General features: G+C 37.3%; 1 protein-coding gene across 1 annotated transcript in view; it reads left to right on the forward strand.

Moving 5' to 3' along the window:
• USH2A (usherin) overlaps positions 1-21359 on the forward strand; it is a 779248-nt gene that overhangs the window by 554309 nt on the left and 203580 nt on the right. Inside the window, exons 47-49 of the mRNA XM_060022310.1 lie at positions 252-450; positions 4137-4305; positions 13153-13374. Of these exons, the coding sequence (XP_059878293.1) occupies positions 252-450; positions 4137-4305; positions 13153-13374 (590 nt within the window). The remainder of the gene's footprint in view (positions 1-251; positions 451-4136; positions 4306-13152; positions 13375-21359) is intronic.

The following is a 21359-nucleotide window of genomic DNA, read 5'->3' on the forward strand; positions in this document are numbered from 1 at the left end:
AAAGTGGGGACCACCGGACTCATGTCATGTGTTATTCTCCGAAAAGCTTAAATGGTTTTGATTGATTCTCAAAACATAGTCTATGGTAGTAGCATATATCAGAATATATATTAGTATATGTATTCTTTTGCTCCAGCTTTTTCATTAGGAAGTTGTTGATGAAATAGACCAAACTGGAAGGCAGATGAGACTGATAACAGCAATGTTAAATGTTGTCTTTTCAGAAATACTGATTATTCTGTCCATTGCAGATCCCTTCAGATTGATTGGATGTCTCCAGGGAAACCAAATGGCATCATTCTGGGTTATGATCTCTTACGGAAGACATGGCGTTCATGCCTTAAAACCCAGAAGTCAGTGAAGGACCACAGTCATGAACTCTGCAGAGCAGTGAAGTGTCAAAAACCTGAAACTATCTGTGGACCCAGGTGCTACTCCCCTGAGGCTAAGGTATATCTTTTCAAACTAGTCAGTGACATATGTTTTTCTCACTAAACACTCCAAGTGAAATCACTTGCTTTTTTTTTTTTAACATATATAATTTTATTTCTCAAGTATACTTCAAGAAAGCTGGGGAAAAAAGAAATTACTATTCAACATAATAAATTAAAACTATGACTTAATTTTTTAAAGATTATCTGCTATGTCTATGATAAATGGTATTGCTATCAAGTGACCTCCAGAAAAGTGAGAGGATACTTTTAACATTTTACATTTGTGTCTGAGGAAATCACTTGCTTCTTAAACCATGATTTATCATGATCAAGATTTCCACCTATCAAGAAGACCCCATGGAAAAGGAAGGATGCTTATACAAATCCTATCTTCCTGATGAGCATTTTAGCCTTCTCATTTTTCATCACCTTCACAGGAAAATGAGTTTATTGAAATGATAAGGAACCTCCCGAATTTGTTTGATTGAGTGAGTTGAATTTTCTTTACAACAAATCCATTCAGCTACAAGTGGGTGTTTGTTTACATGACACTGATGAGTAACTGTGATTGGGACCTTTCATGGTTTGACTGAAATATTTTTAAATTATGGCCATTTGCCGATTAGTGTTCATATTTGTTGCAGTTTAAGAATCAGATCAATAATACAGCCAGACAGAGGGGTTTGTAAATGGTTTTTATTGATAAATGATGCAGAAAATCCTTAGTTTGAAGATAGGATTTCACATAATGAAATAATGTTCCTATTTGTCAACAACATCACACATGTAATGACTAAAGCTACGACTAAATTCAAAAGATTCACTGCAAAAGGACATAGTAATTATGAAAGTGAGTGGTTGAAGCAATATGGATCAAAATACAAATTATTATGGGGCTTCCCTGGTGGCGCAGTGGTTGAGAGTCCGCCTGCCGATGCAGGGGACACGGGTTCGTGCCCCGGTCCGGGAAGATCCCACATGAAAAAAAAAAAAAAGATTATCCCTCCAGAAAAATGAAAACAATATTTTAAAACAATTATTATGGCTGACACTGGCTAAGCAGTTGCTATCATCTAAGAAATGTCATAAAGCTAGTAGTTACTAACTGTACTTTTTTTTGACACCTAGGCTCCAGAATTGTTATTATGCCTAAGTTTTACGTCATTTTAAGGCATTAAATGTGTGCCATCTGACGAGCACACTTTCATAAAATGAAATGAAATTTAGGATTTCTGAGCGGAAAAAAATTGCTAGAATAAATTTTCCCATTACAGTTCTCCAGGAGAAAAAAAAAAAAAAACTTTGATGCATTAAACAAAGTCATTTTGACTTTAAGGATTAAGGACACACACAGGTATTGTCAGCAAAAGATGAAGTCAATTAAAGTCTCAGGAGGAAAAAAGTTGTTTGTAAATTTTGTTTGGGGTTAACCATGAATATATATTTCCTGGGTGAGAGGCTGGAGAGAGGTAGAAAATAGACTTATTGTGAGTCTAAGAGTCTTTTGGCTAAATCACTACAGGAGCATCTGTAATAGTTATACAAGCTTCCCCGTGTGATTACAGCCATGGGTGTCAAACGCCAGTGAGTATCACACCTGGAGGGCTTGTTAAAACACACACAGCACGTCCCACCCTCAGAAGAAGTCTGGGGTAGAGCAGGAGAATTTGCATTTCTAACATGTTGCTAGGTGATGCCTCTACATCTGGTCCCGGGACCACACTTTGAGAATCACTAGATTACAGAATTACTTTTGGAAAACAGAGAGCAAGGAACAGGCTGCCTATCTGAATATTAGCTACACACTTACCAGCTCAAGTTATTAAAATTGTTTTCTGAGACAACGAACTTGAAGACTGAATTCGAAGATTAAGAAATACTCTGTTGGGCTTCCCTGGTGGCACAGTGGTTGAGAATCCGCCTGCCGATGCAGGGGACACGGGTTCGTGCCCCGGTCCGGGAAGATCCCACATGCCGCGGAGCGGCTGGGCACATGAGCCATGGCCGCTGAGCCTGCGCGTCCGGAGCCTGTGCTCTGCAACGGGAGAGGCCACACAGTGAGAGGCCTGCCGTACCGCAAAAAGAAGAAATACTCTGTTCAGGAGGAGACCTCTCAAGAGAAATAATCTCCTGAAAATGTCCCCTTTGGGGACCCATCGATGATCTAAACCAGAGTTGGTTAGAAGAAAGGCACAAGTTTCACGTGACTGAAAGAGCTTGAGAATGGCACTGACACTGAAAGTATGGAAGGGAACCAGTCCTAATGGCCCATCACTAAATAAATGCTTGAAAATTTAAAAGGATGATAAGTCCTAGCGAATCTTGCTGAAGGAAAAGCCTGGATGTTCTTCGATGTCCAGAAACTCACTATACGTGAATGGGACTTGAATAAATTCTTTAAGATTGTACAACAAAGGGCAAGATTTTAGGTCACTGTCATAAAACAAGAGGAAGGTGTGTATTGCTTTACCCTGAAAGCAAAAATGACCAGCATTCCTAAATCCCACATAAACACAAAGAGAAGAGTTTTTGCTTAACTCTTTTAAAATGGGGCATAATTTGAAATTTTACTTGTCACATAGAATCTGTCATCAAAGCAAGGAGTCATGCAATTTAACCTTGGAATTAGACTGATTGTGGACCCTCATTGCTAATAACCTGACACAGCAAAGCCAATTTATTGCAGTTCGTTTACCAGGGCTACCTGAGGAAACATAGAAGACTTCTGCCCAGTTTCTTTGCTCTTGGGTCACTTTTGAGAAATGAATGAAGTACTAAGCTAGTCTTCAGACTTAGAGATTCCATATTTTACTGCCCTTGTATTAAGCATGAATCAAATGTCGGTGCAGGCTGGAAGTAGCAATGAGCAAAAAAGTAGAAGAGAAGCACCTCTTAAACAGTGGTCGATTTTGTCTGCCACAGGAAGCATCTATCGAATTAATGCAACTTATGCCGAGTATATGTTCTGAGGCTACATCTCAGCACTGTTCCGTGTTTCATTTGTTCTAGATACAGAGTGTCAGTCTCTCAGACCTCAAGTGAGCATGCAAAATAATTATTTGATTGCTGAAGCACATAATTTCTTCCACAGCTCCTGGAGAAAACACTGTTAAAAGGGCTTTTCAAAATTAATTTCCATATAAATTTCCTTTTCTATACATACACACACACACACACACACACACACACACACACACACACATATAAATGTTGGACACTGTTGAGATTGCCTTGTCTGAAGATTGGGTTCATAAATAAGTGATCATATAAATTAGTATAAGGAAAATGCAATGTATTAAAAAAAAAAGATCAATGAGAGACAGGTTTCCACAGATGCAATGTTTTTAAATTAAACAATCATTAAAATAAAAACATATATAAGGAAATTGTTCATTTACAATTCTAAATCATCTTCTCATTGGAAGCACTGACATTCAAAAGATAATTCATATTTATAGAGTATTATAATAGAGCACAAAGCATGGTTGAAGGCTAAAAGAAGCTACATTGTATCAAATAGCACTGGTAGAATTTGAATGATACAGAGAAAATGTATTTTTTAAACCTTTAAATTTTTATCAGAAATATGCTACATTTGGTCTCAGATCAAGTCCTTATTAAATAATAACTGTATCACATAAGATATGGTGGTACAATACTCTTAATAAAACGATTTCTTTATACCTGATTCTCAAATTTCAGGTGTGTTGTAATGGAGTTCTCTACGACACTCAGCCTGGACACCGCTGTTGTGAAGAGAAGTACATCGCATTTGTTTTGAACTCAACTGGAGTTTGTTGTGGTGGCCGAATACAAGAGGGACAACCGAATCATCAGTGCTGCTCAGGGTATTACGTTAGGATTCTACCAGGTGAGGATCATTTCCAGTAGTACTCGGTAATCTTGGGAACCAGAAAAAACAAACATGTGACTTGTGTCAATGAACTATTTGAAGCACCTCCCCACCAAAGATTAAACCACTAACACGTAGCCAGTGGCTGGCTTTAGGTATCATTTCTTCTCTCCACTTTTTTGAAATATAAGCAAGACTAGGTACAAACTAGAGAGGGAATAGAGACTCATTATATGTATTACATAAAGAAATATATCTGGAGAGCTGGATAATTCCCTTTTTTGTGACTTTATTTTATCCACATGGCTGAGTATTCCACCATAAACTCTGTGAATTTCTTCGTGTTCCACTCCATGACGCTGTTCTCCATTTTCTCCATTTCTGTTCTGAAGGATGTACGCATTGTTCCTAGTGGGATCCTAACCACAGATTCCATTTATCTGAGGCCCCCTAGTTGCTCTAGGTCTGGCAGGGGAGGGAGGGATGTAGCAAAGAGTAGCAATCAGGAATTTTTCCCTCCTCACCTTCTTTTCTTTCTGTCTTATCAGCCAACCGAATAAGCCATTTTCCAAATGCAACTACACAAAACAATGTCCAGTGAATATAACTGAAAATAAAGATAACAACAATTGGCATTTATAAGACAACAAGTTTCTGGCACGCTCTGTATTCAAGGCTTTACATATGATATGATACCTTATATTTTTTTCACAACTGTAGGAGACTGGTATTTTACCTTAAGTTTACAAATAAGGAAAGAGGTTCAGAGAGAATCAGTAACATGCCCAGATCCACATAGATGGGAGTAGAAGAGCTGAAATGCAAATCTGTGTGTCTTTCCAAAATCCATGCTCTTTGGAGCAGTCTACTTAATAGGTGTTAACATAATTATTAAACAACTATTCCAGACTTCTAAAAGCTTCATTACTGTTACTGTCAGTTACTATTTATTCTAGAAAAGCCATTGAGAATACAGATTTTTTTGTCCTAGTACCTAAGTTTAATGCCTATTTCTTCTTTAAAAGCACAGAAAATAGATATGGGAGAAAGAGAAGAAAGCTAAATGTTTGGATGCCCAATGCTTTGAGATATCTAGTTTAACATGAAATTTATGCCAAACGTGTAGTAAATTCAGGTATTGTTCAGTGTACCTTGTGTTTGGTACAAATATATCCATCCAAGATATCTGTGTCGAGAAATTGTCTCACCCAGTATATCCTTTACAAAACACTGGAGCAAACAGGGAAGGTGAAATGATTAAATACTATGCAGGTTTATTCAAGGCAGAGATCTTCTATTCTTCATAATTTGTCCTTAAAATTAATAGAAAACTCTGCCCTTGTAAAAGTACAGTTATTTCTGATTCTTATGCAAAAATACTTTCATAATTAACTCTTAATCAACTGGATTTTCCAAGTAAGAAAATACAACGGTGACAGAAACAAAGATTTTGCAGAAAAGCCTTAACTTCGTTATACTACAAATCATAGTGTTAGGCAATGAATTAAACACTGTCAAATGCTTTACTCTCTCAAAATAATTTACACTTTGCGAGTTTTCAACTATATTTCACATCTTCCCTCCTTGCAAAAAAATCTGCCTTGAAAATTCTAACTATAGAGGTGAGATGGAAATCTTCTGTTGTTCCGTCCTTCCCATTCTTCAGACCAATAGGTCATATTAGGCTTTTCTCTAAGTCTAGCATAGAACTAACTAAACGATTACGTTTTCATCTCCAAGTCACATTAAAATTTTTGGTAAGTTATGATTTGCCATGAACTGTCCCAACTCTGAAAAATATCCACTATGCCTTAAAACTGATGAAAAACACTTGGTTGCATATGTCATGGCTGTGAACACCTAGGATCTTTACCTGTCACCTTTCTCAATCCTAGCACAAAGTGTCAGATCTCCAACGAAGAAATCAATCTACTCTTGTTCTATTTCCAGATGAAATTCAACTTTTTTTTCCCCCAAAACTGAAATAAGTCATGGAAGCTCAAAGGTCGTTTATTGATACTATGCAAAACTTTTTAATAAGTAATTTTTAAAACAAGAGTTTTTAAGACCTCCATGATCTGTATATTGACACATGCTCATTCAGACCTCAAGCATTTTATTTTTTTATTATATATTTTTTATTTAGTTAGTTATTTATTTACTTTTGCATCTTTATTGGAGTATAATTGGTTTACAATGGTGTGTTAGTTTCTGCTTTATAACAAAGTGAATCAGTTATACATATACCTATGTTCCCATATCTCTTCCCTCTTGCATCTCCCTCCCTCCCACCCTTCCTATCCCACCCCTCTAGGAGGTCACAAAGCACCGAGCTGATCTCCCTGTGCTATGCAGCTGCTTCCCACTAGCTATCTATTTTACATTTGGTAGTGTATATATGTCCATGCCACTCTCTCACTTCGTCCCAGCTTACCCTTCCCCCTCCCCATATCCTCAAGTCCATTCTCTAGTAGGTCTGTGTCTTTATTCCTGTCTTACCCCTGGGTTCTTCATGACATTTTTTTTTCTTAAATTTCATATATATGTGTTAGCATACAGTATTTGTCTTTCTCTTTCTGACTTACTTCACTCTGTATGACAGACTCTAGGTCCATCCACCTCATTACAAATAGCTCAATTTCATTTCTTTTTATGACTGAGTAATATTCCATTGTATATATGTGCCACATCTTCTTTATCCATTCATCGGATGATGGACACTTAGGTTGTTTCCATCTCCAGGCTATTGTAAATAGAGCTGCAATGAACATTTTGGTACATGACTCTTTTTGAATTATGTTTTTCTCAGGATTGGGTCTTCGTTGCTGTGCACGTGCTTTCTCTAGTTGTGGAGAGCGGGGTCCACTCCTCATTGCGGTGGCTTCTCTTGTTGCAGAGCAGAGGCTCTAGGCACGCAGGCTTCAGTAGTTGTGGCTCACGGGCTTAGTTGCTCCATGGCAGGTGGGATCTTCCCGGACCAGGGATCGAACCCGTGTTCCCTGCATTGGCAGGCGGATTCTTAACCACTGCGCCACAAGGGAAGCCCTCAGACCTCAAGCATTTTAATATCTACCAATCTGTTGAGCATGGCCCACATTTGGGTCTTTTAAGTGGTTAATTTTTCACAGGATTAGAATGCCTACCTTGATGTCAAAAGGAGAAAATGCAATCTTACTGGATAATCAAAGAATCTCAATATATCAGTACCGAAAAGAAGAGATTATATTGGGACCTCTGTTTTCAGCCAATGGTCTTTATTAACTGGTTTAACACTGTTTACATTAAGAAAGAAAGCATATTGACCCCAAACCATCTTATATTTCAATGTAATTAAAATTCAGTCAGTAGTCTGCCAGTTCAAGGCTGAGACAGGTATAGGCATTTTGATATTTCTAGACAGGTCTGAAATATTGGTGAATAATATTTACTTCATTTTGTTGGATAATATTGACTTCATTTTTTCTCACAGCTTTCCTCCATAGAACCCCTATAACAAAGAACAGCAGAGGAAAGAATGCTCTTTCCAGTCCCCTTTTTTTAATAAATGTGCTAATGACCTCAAGCTAAATGTTAATGCGGGTCATTCTTTGATAAGAATAACAATTAACTGTTAAGACTGCATGGTAGCTTTTAGAGAGAAAACATTTTCAAGCCTGTCGTGAGATAGATTCATTTTGAGAGGTTAATGAGAAGGTGACTGATCCTTGTATCTTATGTCTAATAGCCCTTTTTTGAGCAGGGGGAAATCAGTTTTACTTCTCATTGATATAATCCACAACTCTTGTTATGAAGCCTTCTGTCAGTAACTGAATAACATTCTGAGGGATTCCAGAAAATATGACTAAAATATCCAATCGATATTTGTTATACTCAAAAGTGGAGGGTTTTTTCTTTAAAAAGGGTTGGTTTTCCCCAGTATAGGTGTGTACACTGTTCCTCTAAGCCCACCATTGTCCTAAGTGATGTTTAATTAACTGTTGCTGCCCCTGGACCTTGTGACACATTATGTTAAAGAAAGTTTGCCAACAAGGGACACTGAGCTCTTTAGCCGTAAAGATTTAAGAAATGGGAACTACATTGCAGACCAGACAGAAGAAACCTCTCACCCAGAGAAATGTAACAAACACAGCAACTGCACTGTTCACAGTAAGATCATTTCTCCATTTCTCTAGGTACCTCATGTAAGTAGAATCATATAATATTGGTCCTTTTATGACTGGCTTATTTCACTTAACATAATGTTTCCAAGGCTCATACATGTTGTAGCATGTGTCAGAACTTCCTTCCTATTTCAGGTTGAATAATATTCCGTTTGTGTGTATATACAACGTTTTGTTTATCTGTTCATCTGTTGATGGATATCCGGGTTGTTTCCACCTTTTGGCTATTGTGAATAAGGCTGCTATGAGCATTGGTGTACAATTATCCGTTCGAGTCCTTGCTTTCAATTTTTTTGGCTATATACCCAGAAGTGGAATTCCTATATCATATGGTAATTCTATGTTTAATTTTTTGAGGAACCGCCATAGTGTTTTCCACAGCAGCTGCACCAACAGCAATGCACTGGGTTTGAATTTCTCCACTTTCTTGCTAACTCTTGTTATTTTTTGTTTTGTTTTTTATAATAATCATAACTGGGTGTGAAGTGGTATCTCATTGTGGTTTTGATACACATTTCCCTAATAATTAATAATATTGAGCTTACTTGTGCTTATTGGTCATGTTCTTTAGGGAAATGTTTATATGTATGCTTTCCCCATTTTTTAATTGGATTGTTTGTGTTTGTGTTATTGAGTTGTAGAAGTTCTTTATATAGTCTGGATATTAATCCATTTTTAAATATGTGATTTGCAAATATTTTCTCCTGTGGGTCACAGCTTTAATCAGTTGATAGTGTCTTTAGATGCACAACACATTTTAATTTTGATAAAGTCCAAATCATCTATTTTTCTTATTGTTGCCTGTGCTTCTGGTGTCATATTCAAGAAATCATTGCCAAATTCAGTGTCATTAAAATTTTCTCCTATGTTTTCTTCTAAAAAATTTATAGTTTCAGCTTTTATATTTAGGTCTTGGATCTATTTTTATTTAAATTTTGTATATGGTATAAGGTATGGGTTCAACTTCATTCTTTCCATTTGGATATCCAGTTTTTCCAAAAAATTTGGTCCTTTCCCTATTGAATGGTCTTGACATCCTTGTTGAAAATCATTTGATTATACACCAAAGGTTTTATTTCTGACTCTCTGTTCTATTCCATTGGTCTATATGTCTGTCTTCATACTAGGATCACACTGTTTTGATTCCTGTAGCTTTATAATAAGTTTTTCTTTTTTTAACCTCTTTATTGGAGTAGAATTTCTTTACAATGGTGTGTTAGTTTCTGCTTTATAACAAAGTGAATCAGCTATACATATACCTATATCCCCATATCTCCTCCCTCTTGCATCTCCCTCCCACCCTCCCTATCCCACCCCTCTTGGTGGTCACAAAGTACTGAGCTGATCTCCCTGTGCTATGCAGCTGCTTCCCACTAGCTATCTATTTTACATTTGGTAGTATATATAAGTCCATATAATAAGTTTTGAAATTAGGAAGTGTGAGACCTCCAACTTTGTTCTTTTTTGAGATTGTTTTGCTAGTTGAGGTACCTGGAGATTCCATTTGAATACTAGGATGGATTTTTCTGTTTCTGCAAGAAGTATTGTTGGAATTTTGATAGCAATTGCATTGAATCTCTATGAGGCAGGAGATAGATGGGCCCCAGGCTGAACAGTTTCTCCCCTGTGGACAGAAACTCCATAATAGCAGAAACTCCATAAAAGCAGGATGGAGAAGGCTGGGCCCCACCCAGAAAAGATATAAAAGACCACATATTCCTCATTCTTGAAGTCAAGGAGACCTCCCCAACTACACATGTGCAGAAAGGCTCCTTGGAGGTCAAAAGAAGGGGGAGCCACCCCATAGTAAGTGATGTCAACTACCCATAGGCCTCTTCATTAGAATCCATCTTGACTAGGAGATGCTCACGCACACGTGAGAGGACCCTGAGATAAACCATATATGGACTCAGAACCAGGCAAAGCAAGATGAGTGGCCAAAGGAAGCCTGGAAGAAATGCCCCATAAAAGTGATTCCAACTACCATGAGGATGAGACTCTCTCTCTCTCTCTGAGCCCTCCCATGTGTCTATCCACACATACTGTACTCTTTTTCCTCCTAATAAAGCCTTTACTTGCTTCACTACTTTCCGTCTCTATGTGGAAATTCATTTTGACACAGCTGACGGACCAGGGCCTTGTCACTGGCCACTGGTCTAGTGGCTAGGATTCAGTGCTCTCACTGCTGTTGACCAACCTCAGTCTCTGGCCAGGAACTGAAATCCTGCTTCAAGCTGCTGAGTAGTATTGACATCTTAACAATATTAAGTCTCCTAATCCTTGAATATGGAATGCTCTTCTATTTATTTGACTCTTCTTTAATTTCTTTCAGCAGTTTGTAGTTTTCACTGTACATTTTCTTCACCTCCTTGATTAAGTTTATTCCTAAGTATTTTTACACTATTGTAAATGGAATTGTTTTTAAATTTCCTTTTCTGATTTTTCATTTTTGTTTTTTATAGTGTATGAAAACACAAGTGATTTTTGTATGTTGATTTTGTATCCTGCAACTCTGCTGAATTCTCTTATTAGTTCAAATGGTGTTTTGGGTGTGGAATCTTTAGGGTTTTATACACATGAAGTTATATTGTCTGTGAACAGAGATAATTTTACTACTTCCTTTTCAATATGGATGCCTTTTATTTCATTTTCTTGCCAAATTTCTCTGGTTATACTTTCAATATTATGTTGAGTAGAAGTGGTTAAAGTCAGCATCCTTGTCTTCTTCCTGATCTTAGAAAAAGAGCTTTCTTGAGTATAACATTGAGTATAATGTTAGTTGTGGGTTTTTCTCATATGCTCTTTATTATGTTGAGGTATTTTCTTCTACTTCCAGTTTGTTAAATGTTTTTATAATAGAAAAGTGTTGAATTTTGTCAAATGCTTTCTCTGCACCGGTTGAGACAACCATGTGTTTTCCTTCATTCATTCTGTTAATGTGGTGTATTACATTGATTGATTTTTGTATGTTGAATTATCCTTGCATTCCAGGAATAAATCCCACTTGGTTATGTTTCCCACTTGGTATCATTTTAATGTGCTAATGAATTGAATTCAGTTTGTTAGTATTTTGTTGAGAATTTTTGCATCAATATTTATAAGAGATATTGGTCTGTTGTTTGCTTTCCTTGATGTGTCTGGTTTTGTTATCAGGCTCATATATTTGTTATTCTGGCCTCATATATTGACTTAAGAAGTATTTCTTCCTCTTCAATTTTTTGAAAGAATTTGAGGAGGATTGATGTTAACTTTTCTTTAAATGTTTGATAAAATTCACCAGTGAAGCCGTCTGGTCCAGGACTTTTCTTTGCTAGGAGGTTTTGATTAGTGATTCAATTCTGTTACTAGTCATAGGTCTATTCAGATTTTCTATGTCTTCATGATGTAGTCTTGGTAGGTTATAGTAATTTGTCCATTTCACCTAGTGGGATGGGTTTTTGCCCAATGAATTTTGGATAAGAAAGACCTCAGGGATAACTGCTAAGAGTTCTTGCCCTACTTTTGTACTCTTTCTATATCTATCTGTAGTTAAATATTGTCCCATATTTTAAATACCATTTTGGTTAGCAGTTTATCTGGTTTTACTAACCAAGTTTTGGCATATCCTGTCTTCACAAGAGGATGAGCTAATTGACAGAGATCAGGGAGTCCAGGACTATAAATCGCTGAGGCAATCCTAAATTCTTCAGGGAACTTGTGCCTTTTCCTAAGAAGGTTTGGCAAGTCATTAACTAGATTATGTAAATCTTATCTGGACAGTGGTTTAAAGCTATAAAACCTGCCAGGTTGGCCATCATATTCACATACCTCATAAGATTTAATGAAGGGATAGTGTCCAGGGAGAAAGATATGTTTAAGAAGGGGCAGTGGAGGAAATAGAAGAGGGTCTCTTGAAGGTGTAAGAAGAAGAAGACTAGTAAGGCAATGGGAGGAGGAGGTCAAGGTTCCAGGGGCAAGGAAGGCGTTGGTCATGAGATAGACAGGAAAGATGATGTTTGATTTTTACATCTTCCAGGTTCTTATTAGTCCTTTCTAAGATATCCTTAATAAAAGCAATTAAAATTTTTTTGTCTTTTAGAAGGCACTTCATACAAAAAAAAATGACTACTGATATTTAGAATATTTGAACCCTTTGATCCCAAGGCACTAGGCAAAAATTATTCTATTCTTGTCTCAAGTTTCTCAGAATATCATATAAAGGGGAAATGTGGGTGGAACTCCATCAGTGAAATGCAGTGTCTGCCATAGCTCAGCAAAATACTAGTATGCAGATATGAATACAGTATTTTTACCTCCTTTCATTTAATTAAGCTTTCCATTGGAAATCTTTTGTTTGGTTAAAGAAATGTAGTTTGGTTAAAGAAATTATAATCAAAAGCAATACAAATTTATCAAGAATTGATTTCTGAGTCCATCCCACTTTCCAAAAATATATATATACATATATATATACTAAATAGATAGAAAAGTAATCGTAGACAAACTTTTTTTGTTGCCTCTAAGTTGGCATAGACCCATGTTTATACACGTGTTTATACAACTTCAATGCAAACATTTTGAAGCGGTATTGAGATTTTGCAACTCCAGTATGACGATACCCTGTCAACCAGTTGGCATCTGCAAGATCATTGTGATAAAATTTAGTCGTGAGTCAAAGCATATTTTTTTAACTCATGCAATGATGGTTATTGTGCTAAATTGACAGGTGAAGTATGCTGTCCAGATGAACAGCACAATCGGGTTTCCACTGGCCTCGGCGACTCCTGCTGTGGCAGACTGCCATACTCCACCTCCGGAAACCAGATTTGCTGTGCTGGGAGGCTCCATGATGGCCATGACCAGCAGTGCTGTGGTGGACAGATTGTGAGCAAAGATTTCGAGTGCTGTGGGGGAGAGGAACAGGGTGTGGTGTACAGTCGCCTTCCAGGTAAGGGAGCCTCATCTACCTTTCAGTAGAGGGAGAATCTCAGAAACAGAGACGTTGAGAAATTTGCCCTAGATATAAAACACATAAGTAATGAAAGCTCACGTTAATTACATCGAATGTGGCAAATAGCTACACATTGTCTAACAAAGAAAAATGTAACCTCACATTTTTTATGTGCATGTGATGCGTTTCATAAAAGCAGACCAAAACTCTTTCTTCTTGAAAAGTGTCATGTCCACCAAAAAGCAAACAAACAAACACATCAATGCATTGGTTCTGGACCAAGAGAATAATTCATAGCAATACTGAGAGTATACAAATTATTATTGATGATGTTGTACCATAATTCTTTCACTCCTTTATTTTTCTATAGCTATTAAATTAGCATTAATAGCAATCATTATCATTAAATGAGTACTTACTATCTAGGAGGTACTATGCCCAATGTTTTATACATTATTCCCTCAATTAATCTGTACAAAATAGGTACTATTATTATTCACATATTTAAAATGAGGAAGCTGAGGCACAGAGATTAGACACATGCTCAAGATCACACAGTCAGATCTAGATTTGGGGGTGCCAAAATTTATAAAATTTGGGAGATGCTTTTTAAGAAAATAAAACCAAATGATGAAGACAAGATAAAATATAAATATTTATTTATAAGGGGAAAAGAAATGACAAGAATTATACATGTAGAAGGATAAACCTGGCAGATTCCACTAACATAAAAATAGTATATTTGGATTATATAATTTCTGACATCCCTCTATATTTTTTTCCCTGACATGTTTAACTGACACCCTTGGTCACCTCTTCATACAGCCATGGCTTTGTACTATAATTATCTGTAGAGAGAATAGAAAGATAATTCATTCTTTCCTGTCACACAGTTAATCAAAAAATTGTTTAATTATTTAAAGTTTAGAAAAGTGACTTTACACTTCACAACTCATTATTGTAATATTATGGAAATGTAGGTTATTTTCAATTTTAGAGAAATACCTACAAAGGGTTTTTTAAGATTTTAGGGCATTTTAAGTTTTCTTGTCTTAAGGTGATTTGCAGTGACTTGTTTTAAATATTTGTTGAATTGACAGCATCATTACCAGTTTTCATGGATATCCTTATTGTAGGACTGAATTTAAGTTGTATTTTATCATAGATGCCACTATTTTATCTACAAATCAGTAAGAAGTCTAGATTTTTCCAATATAAGTTACTTCTTTTCATAATTTATCAAAGTAATCATATTGCTTATGCATTGCTTCAATCCTAGATCCATCATTTTCTTTTAATAGTTTCCTACTTTGAGTATGATTTGAAATTTATTTTGTTACAATTCTCTTCTTGATGTCAGAATATTTCAGTTGATTTCATTTTTCATTTTCACAGCTTTTATTTCATATTATATTAATTTTTCTAACTGATCTTTTTCTTTAAACCTTCCCTTTATATGCATACAAATTAAGAGTCTATAATTTCTCACATTCCTTATCTTTCCAAATTGCAGTGAAAATGACATATTTAAGCCTTAACAACTTTTTTATGAAAGTGGCTGAAATCATATAAATTTAGCTACTGAACCCAAACTAAATATTCCCCAGACTCAACTTCCCCTTAGTTTGAGTCCATAAATGTCCATGGTTACCCTAATCTCAATCAATATGAGGCCATGTATGACAGAGGACAAGTTAAAAGGGCAAGAGATAGTGGCCATAACAAATTGTAGTTAAATATTATACATTCACAAATTTTATAAAAATATATCTATGCTTGCCTTGGAAGGGGCTCATGCAAGCGAAGGGCCTTGAAGATCAATTTTCCTGAACTTCAAGATAAACCTACCCCTGCAATTAGTATGCATTGAAATTCCAGTCCCTCCAAATTAAAATTTCAGGACATCATAATATCTTTTTTTTTTCATCATAATATCTTGATGGAGATAAACTATGAACTCTCTGCTGTCTTTCTTTAATTTCTTCTCTTTTTAAAAACCATCAGAGTTATCCATAATACAAGTAACAATTATTTAAATTATTATAGTGTTATTGTTAAATACCATGTTCTTGTACACAGTCTCTTCTGTGTAAAATTCTGATGGGGAATTCCCTGGAGGTCCAGTGGTTAGGACTCCGTGCTTTCACTGCCGAGGGCGCGGGTTCAATCCCTGGTCGGGGAACTAAGGTCCCGCAAGACACACAGCGTGGCCAAAAATAAAATAAAGTAAGTTCTGATGAGAACTATTAAGAAGAGCACTTCAATAATAAAACTAAATAATCAAAACATATTAAAAGTATCAATCCTGGATGTACCAGAATCTTGTGCCTTAATAAGGATACTAGACTCTCAGTATTTTGATAGCCCTTAAATAAGTAAGAAATGCCAAATTAAGTTATTCATAACTAAATTTCAATCCTCCCAGTGTGACAAAAATTCATCTCCTTCTTTGAGTCAAAAAAAAAAAACCTGATTTCTAGTTTCTTATTTTATCTTTGTACGACCATCAAGTGTATTTCCAAGGCATTTACTATTCTGTGAAGCTATAAATCACCTTTCTGGATCCGCACTGTATCCATCTTATGCCTTTTTTCATCCAACCCAGTAGGACATATTTAAAGGAAGATTTTAATGTATATATTGTCAAAGTGGTTGCTAGTCCCATGTCATTATGTTGATCTCCATCAACTGTCCAGAAAATAGTAAGAGTGGCTAGTTGTCCTATATACAACAGAATTAGATTTCAATTCTGACATTTTCATTGACCTAAGGAATTTAAGGATTATCTCCAAGAAATGGCACAGGGCACCTGGATCTGTACTATAAGGTAACAAGAAAGTTGAGTTTGCCAGGTAAGACCAAAAAAACAAAAACAAACAGCAAAAACCAACCTCCCAAGATCTTCTTAAAAAATGAATGATGTATTAAATCATATAATACACAAGTGTCCGGTATAGACACAGAAGTCATTTCAGAAATATCCCCTATGGATTGTAGACGTAAAAGGTTAGCATTCTAAAGATAACTAAAGTCCAGTCCAGAAGTCCAGCTCAGTGTTTCCTGGACACTGCTTATTGGCTAGAAGATGTATACGAGCAGCAGGAGACAAATCACAACAACAACACGTAGGCAACATTCCACGTTCACTATTTGCCAAGCTGAGTTCTGTGTGCTTCACACACATTAACACATTTAAACCTCACCGCAACCCTAGGAGGTAGGTACTAGTATTATCTCCATTTTACAGATGAGGAAACAGAAGTACAGAAGTTAAAAACTTTTTCCAGATCACACATCTAGTAAGTGGCTGTTTTACTTCAGGTAACACTGTTACTGTAAGTGAACCTCAAAATATATAAAGGCTCAAAGATAATAGAGGTTCATTTCTTTCCCATATAATAGTATTGTGGTGTGAACATATCTTCAGGGTGAGATCTCTTTCCCACAGTCATTCTGGCTGTTGGAAGCGCTGTCATTTTCAACGGGTAGCTTCTCGGGTCACCTGGGAGTTGTCTGCAGTCAGAAGAAGAAAAGAGTATGAAATAACAGGTGTGGGTTTTTTTTTTTTTGGTTTTGTTGTTGTTGTTTTTGGCCAGGCTAGAAATAGCAGATAGTTTTATTGACATTTCATTGACTGGAACTCAGCTATCTATCAATACCTAAATACAAGGGAGTCTGGGATATCTGCCCATGAATTTCTTGCCACTGTGACTAAGAAGAGTTTCTAACTCCATTCATAGAGTCCATGCTCTTAACCTTCCTGAGCATTCTGATACCTGAACAAGCCCTGGATACTCTCCAACCCAAACCATATCAATGTTTATCAAGTCTGATGAACAGGCCCAGTGTAACTACCAAGTTGCCAACATTTTCTGATGACCAGAAAAAAAATGAGACGTTGACTACACACCACAAGTGTGCCCAAGTTAGAAGAAAAGGTGCTGTGTATGTGCGCTAAGCTCGAAGGCAGTGACTTTTGAAGTATGTCTCGGGGATTTCTGAGGGTCTCTAAGACCTCAGGTGGTGTCTGTGACATCAAAACTATTTTCACAATAATACTAAACTATTATACGCCTTTTTCACTGTCATTCTCTCATAAGTATCCAGTGGAGTTTTCCAGAGGTTACATGACATGTAATATTGCAACAGATTTTTTTTAATTGAAGTATAGTTGATGTACAGTATTGTATAAGTTACAGGCGTACAATATCACGATTCACAATTTTTACAGGTTGTACTCCATTTATAGTTATTATAAAATATTGGCTATATTACCTGTGCTGTATATTACCTGTGCTGTAAAATCTATCCTTGTAGCTTATTTATTTTATATATAATAGTTTGTACCTCTTAATCCCCTACCCCTACCTCACTCCTCCTCCATTCCCTTTCCCCACTGGTAACCACTCATTTGTTCTCTATATCTGTGAGTCTGCTTCTTTCTTGTTGTATATTCACAAGTTTGTTGTATTCTTTTAGATTCCGCATATAAATGATAACATACAATATTTGTCTTTCTCTGTCCGATTTATTTAGCTTAGCATAATGCCCTCCAAGTCCATCCGTGTTGCCACAAATGGCAAAATTTTCGTTCCTTTTTATGGCTGTGTAGTATTCCATTGTGTATCTGTACCACATTTTCTTTATCCATTCATCTGTTGATGGGCATTTAGGTTGCTTCCATGATATTGCAATAGTTGAATGCAGAAGCAGGTAGGAGAATTCAGTTACTTCTGTTAAGGTAGACATTAAAAAGGCTTGCAAAAATATAAACAATGTCATTCTTCTCACTAATTTTTCTCAGTTTGGAAATATGTTTATTTTTTCATAAATATTTATGTTAGCATGTTATATGTTTATCATTATTTTAAATGAATTAATGAATATTTATTTCAAACGTTTCAGTTTTAGCCTCTAACCCAGTAAATGTCAACAAATCTTACCCATATAAACAAAAGCTATTTGGGGTCCTCAATTATTTGTGAAAGTATAAAAGGGTCCTGGCACCAAACTTTGAGAACCACTGCTTTAAGGCTTAGTAATCAGGTCTGCTAGAAATTCATGGCCATTAGTTAGTTATCCTGTACTATGACTAACCAGTTGAGTACCTCTTTCTCCTTTAGATGTGTTAGCTAAAAACAGGTCCATTCAAGACAGAACCATGGGGCTTCCCTGGTGGCGCAGTGGTTGAGAGTCCGCCTGCCGATGCAGCGGACACGGGTTCGGGCCCCGGTCCGGGAGGATCCCACATGCCGCGGAGCGGGTGGGCCCGTGAGCCATGGCCGCTGAGCTTGCGCATCCGGGGCCTGCGCTCTGCGGCGGGAGAGGCCACAGCAGTGAGAGGCCCGCGTACCACAAAAAAAAAAAAAAAAAGACAGAACCATGGTCATGGAGTAGTGGAGATGCAAAAGTGCTGCCCGCCCACCCCAACACCGTAATGAGTGAGAGTTTGAAAACAGCAGTAAGCTGTCTCATTTTAGCATTGTTGCTCATCTGTTGCTTTTTTTAAGTCAATTGCCATATTCCTTCATTCAATAAACATGTACCATGTAGTGACTATATTCAAAATATCATTCTTAGTGCTTTGTGAGTGTAAAAATGGCTAAGATTCCATTTTTACCCTTAAGGACTTGCAATCTAATCAAGGAGAAAAGTGCCTGTAAGATTAAACACAGGCATAAGAGAGGGATGAATACAAGCATAATCTTAAGACTGAGTGATCACTCCAGCCAAGATGATGAAGAAAGCTAAACCGCTGATCGGAACCGCAAACGACGAGTAGGATTTTGAGACACGTGGATGGAAGAAGGACGTTTCAGCTAAAGGGCATGGCTTGAGCTGAAGTGTGAAATTAGCAGCCTGCAAAGCATGTCTAGGTAGGAGTGAGCAGTTGGGTTGATTGGAGGAGGATGCCGTGTGTAAGGAAATAGAGGGAGATAAAGCCGAAAAGCCGAAAGGATTTGAACGTTATTTGGTACTCAGGGAAGAGTCAATGCGATGATGAGAACTGTGATTTATGGAGATAAATTAGATTTGGGTGGCAGAATGGATGTGAAGGAGAAGGAAAGATAAGTCAGTTAAAACTCTTGCCAAGGGCCTCCCTGGTGGCGCAGTGGTTGAGAGTCCGCCTGCCGATGCAGGGGACACAGGTTCGTGCCCCAGTCCGGGAAGTTCCCACATGCCGCGGAGCGGGTGGGCCCGTGAGCCATGGCCGCTGAGCCTGCGCGTCCGGAGCCTGTGCAAAAAAAAACTCTTGCCAAAAGTGCCTTTTCTAAGAAATGGAATAGAGGTCACTGTCCACTAGGACAAAGACTCTTAATCTTTTGGAGGTCGGACACTCCTGGTAGAATCTTTTGAAAGTTACAAACCCTCACCTCAAATAATAATATGTAGGATACACACAAAAATTTTTTTGCCATTTCATACACCCTTGAAGTCCATCCATGGGCCCAAATTTCAGAATCACTGGTGTACTTCAATATGATATACATGCTAGCCAACTATTTCCTAAGCAAACTGCCGTTCCTCAATTCCTGTGAGTCAAAATTAGCTCCAGAGTTTCCCCTGACCTTCAACAGTTCCACCAACTCTGGTAATCATGGTGGACTGAAAGAATGAGCCTTTTAAAAAGGAAAAAAAAAAAAATCTCTTTTTAGTCTCTTGACCTCCCTGCAGGTTTCACTGGAAACAGACACGTTCCACATGTCTTTTTCCTCTCTCTGTTGCCGCGCCCTCCTGTCGCCCCTAATGATCGTGACCTTAGTGACCTTCCAGAATATCCATATGGCCCTTTTTTTCCTCGGCCTAGCAATACCGTACCTGCTGCTTGAGGGTTTGGATCTCATAATATTGTTCCTAAGCCTGGCCTCTCTCCCTGCCTGGCATTGTGGGCCTGCCACGACACCGGGCTGGCTCGTAAAACATCTCTTTATGTACTTTATTACTTAAACTCTTTTATTTGCCTGCAGGAGCCCTTTAACAAAATCACATTGAATTGACTTTCTCACACCAAATCAAATCTCCCTGGTCCCAGTTCAGTTGTCTTTGTCAATATGTATTTTATAAATGGAGTGAATTAACAGATGCTGTGGAACAGAAGTGCTGGAGTAGCGTTTATGTTTTTAGTGCTCTCTCTGGGCGGATGAGTTGTGTAGGAGTGTTACACAGGTACCTCGGGATGGAAGTCATGCTCGTCATTTCAGTGGCTATGTATTCTGAACCATTTTCTTTGAATATATTTTAAACCCCTTTATTACTCTTTTTACTCGTAGTGTTTGCTTATATGGTTTTATCATTTGTGCCATCAGTCTTAGATTGGACCTGATTATACCCCTTCATATTAAAAGATGAACCTTAAAGCCTCTCTATCAGGCAAAGAAGACAGGATTTTCTGTTAGCCATGAGGAACTAATCATGACATACCTTTGGAACATATTGCTTTATTTCTATTATCTGTGTTCTCCATGCAACCTTGGATATGAAACTCTGGGATGAAACTGTTCTAGAATAAAGTACTGACTTTCCGTGTCCTAGATTCTGACATCAGTCGAATGAATGACTACCTCTGTTACATAAGATGGAATGTGGGGACTTTTGCAGAGAGGAAAATACATCATAGAAATCCATTGTGTAAGATGTGTATTGAAAGATTTCCCAGGAAGATTTCCATATGATACAATGACCTTTTGAAACGTGTAAAGTATAAATGCTATAAAATACATTGCAATGATCTGGGGAACATTTTTACCCTACCCTGTCTCAGTTTTGTGGTGGTAGCCATAGAGCCAGCTGCTAGTGAAGACAAGATGCATTTCTTTTCTTTCATGCTCTGCCATCAACTTTGTTTGTCCTGAGAATGACTAATCAAAAACCTGTTTTTTTTTTTTTACATTCTTCTAGGCCTGAAATATAATTCCCCATGGTCAATCCCAGAGTTCCACAATGATTTGTCATATTCTAGACTCTGTTTTTTATGACTGTCC

The sequence above is a fragment of the Delphinus delphis genome, chromosome 1 (genome assembly GCF_949987515.2).
Source record: "Delphinus delphis chromosome 1, mDelDel1.2, whole genome shotgun sequence".
Taxonomy (NCBI): Eukaryota; Metazoa; Chordata; class Mammalia; order Artiodactyla; family Delphinidae; genus Delphinus; species Delphinus delphis.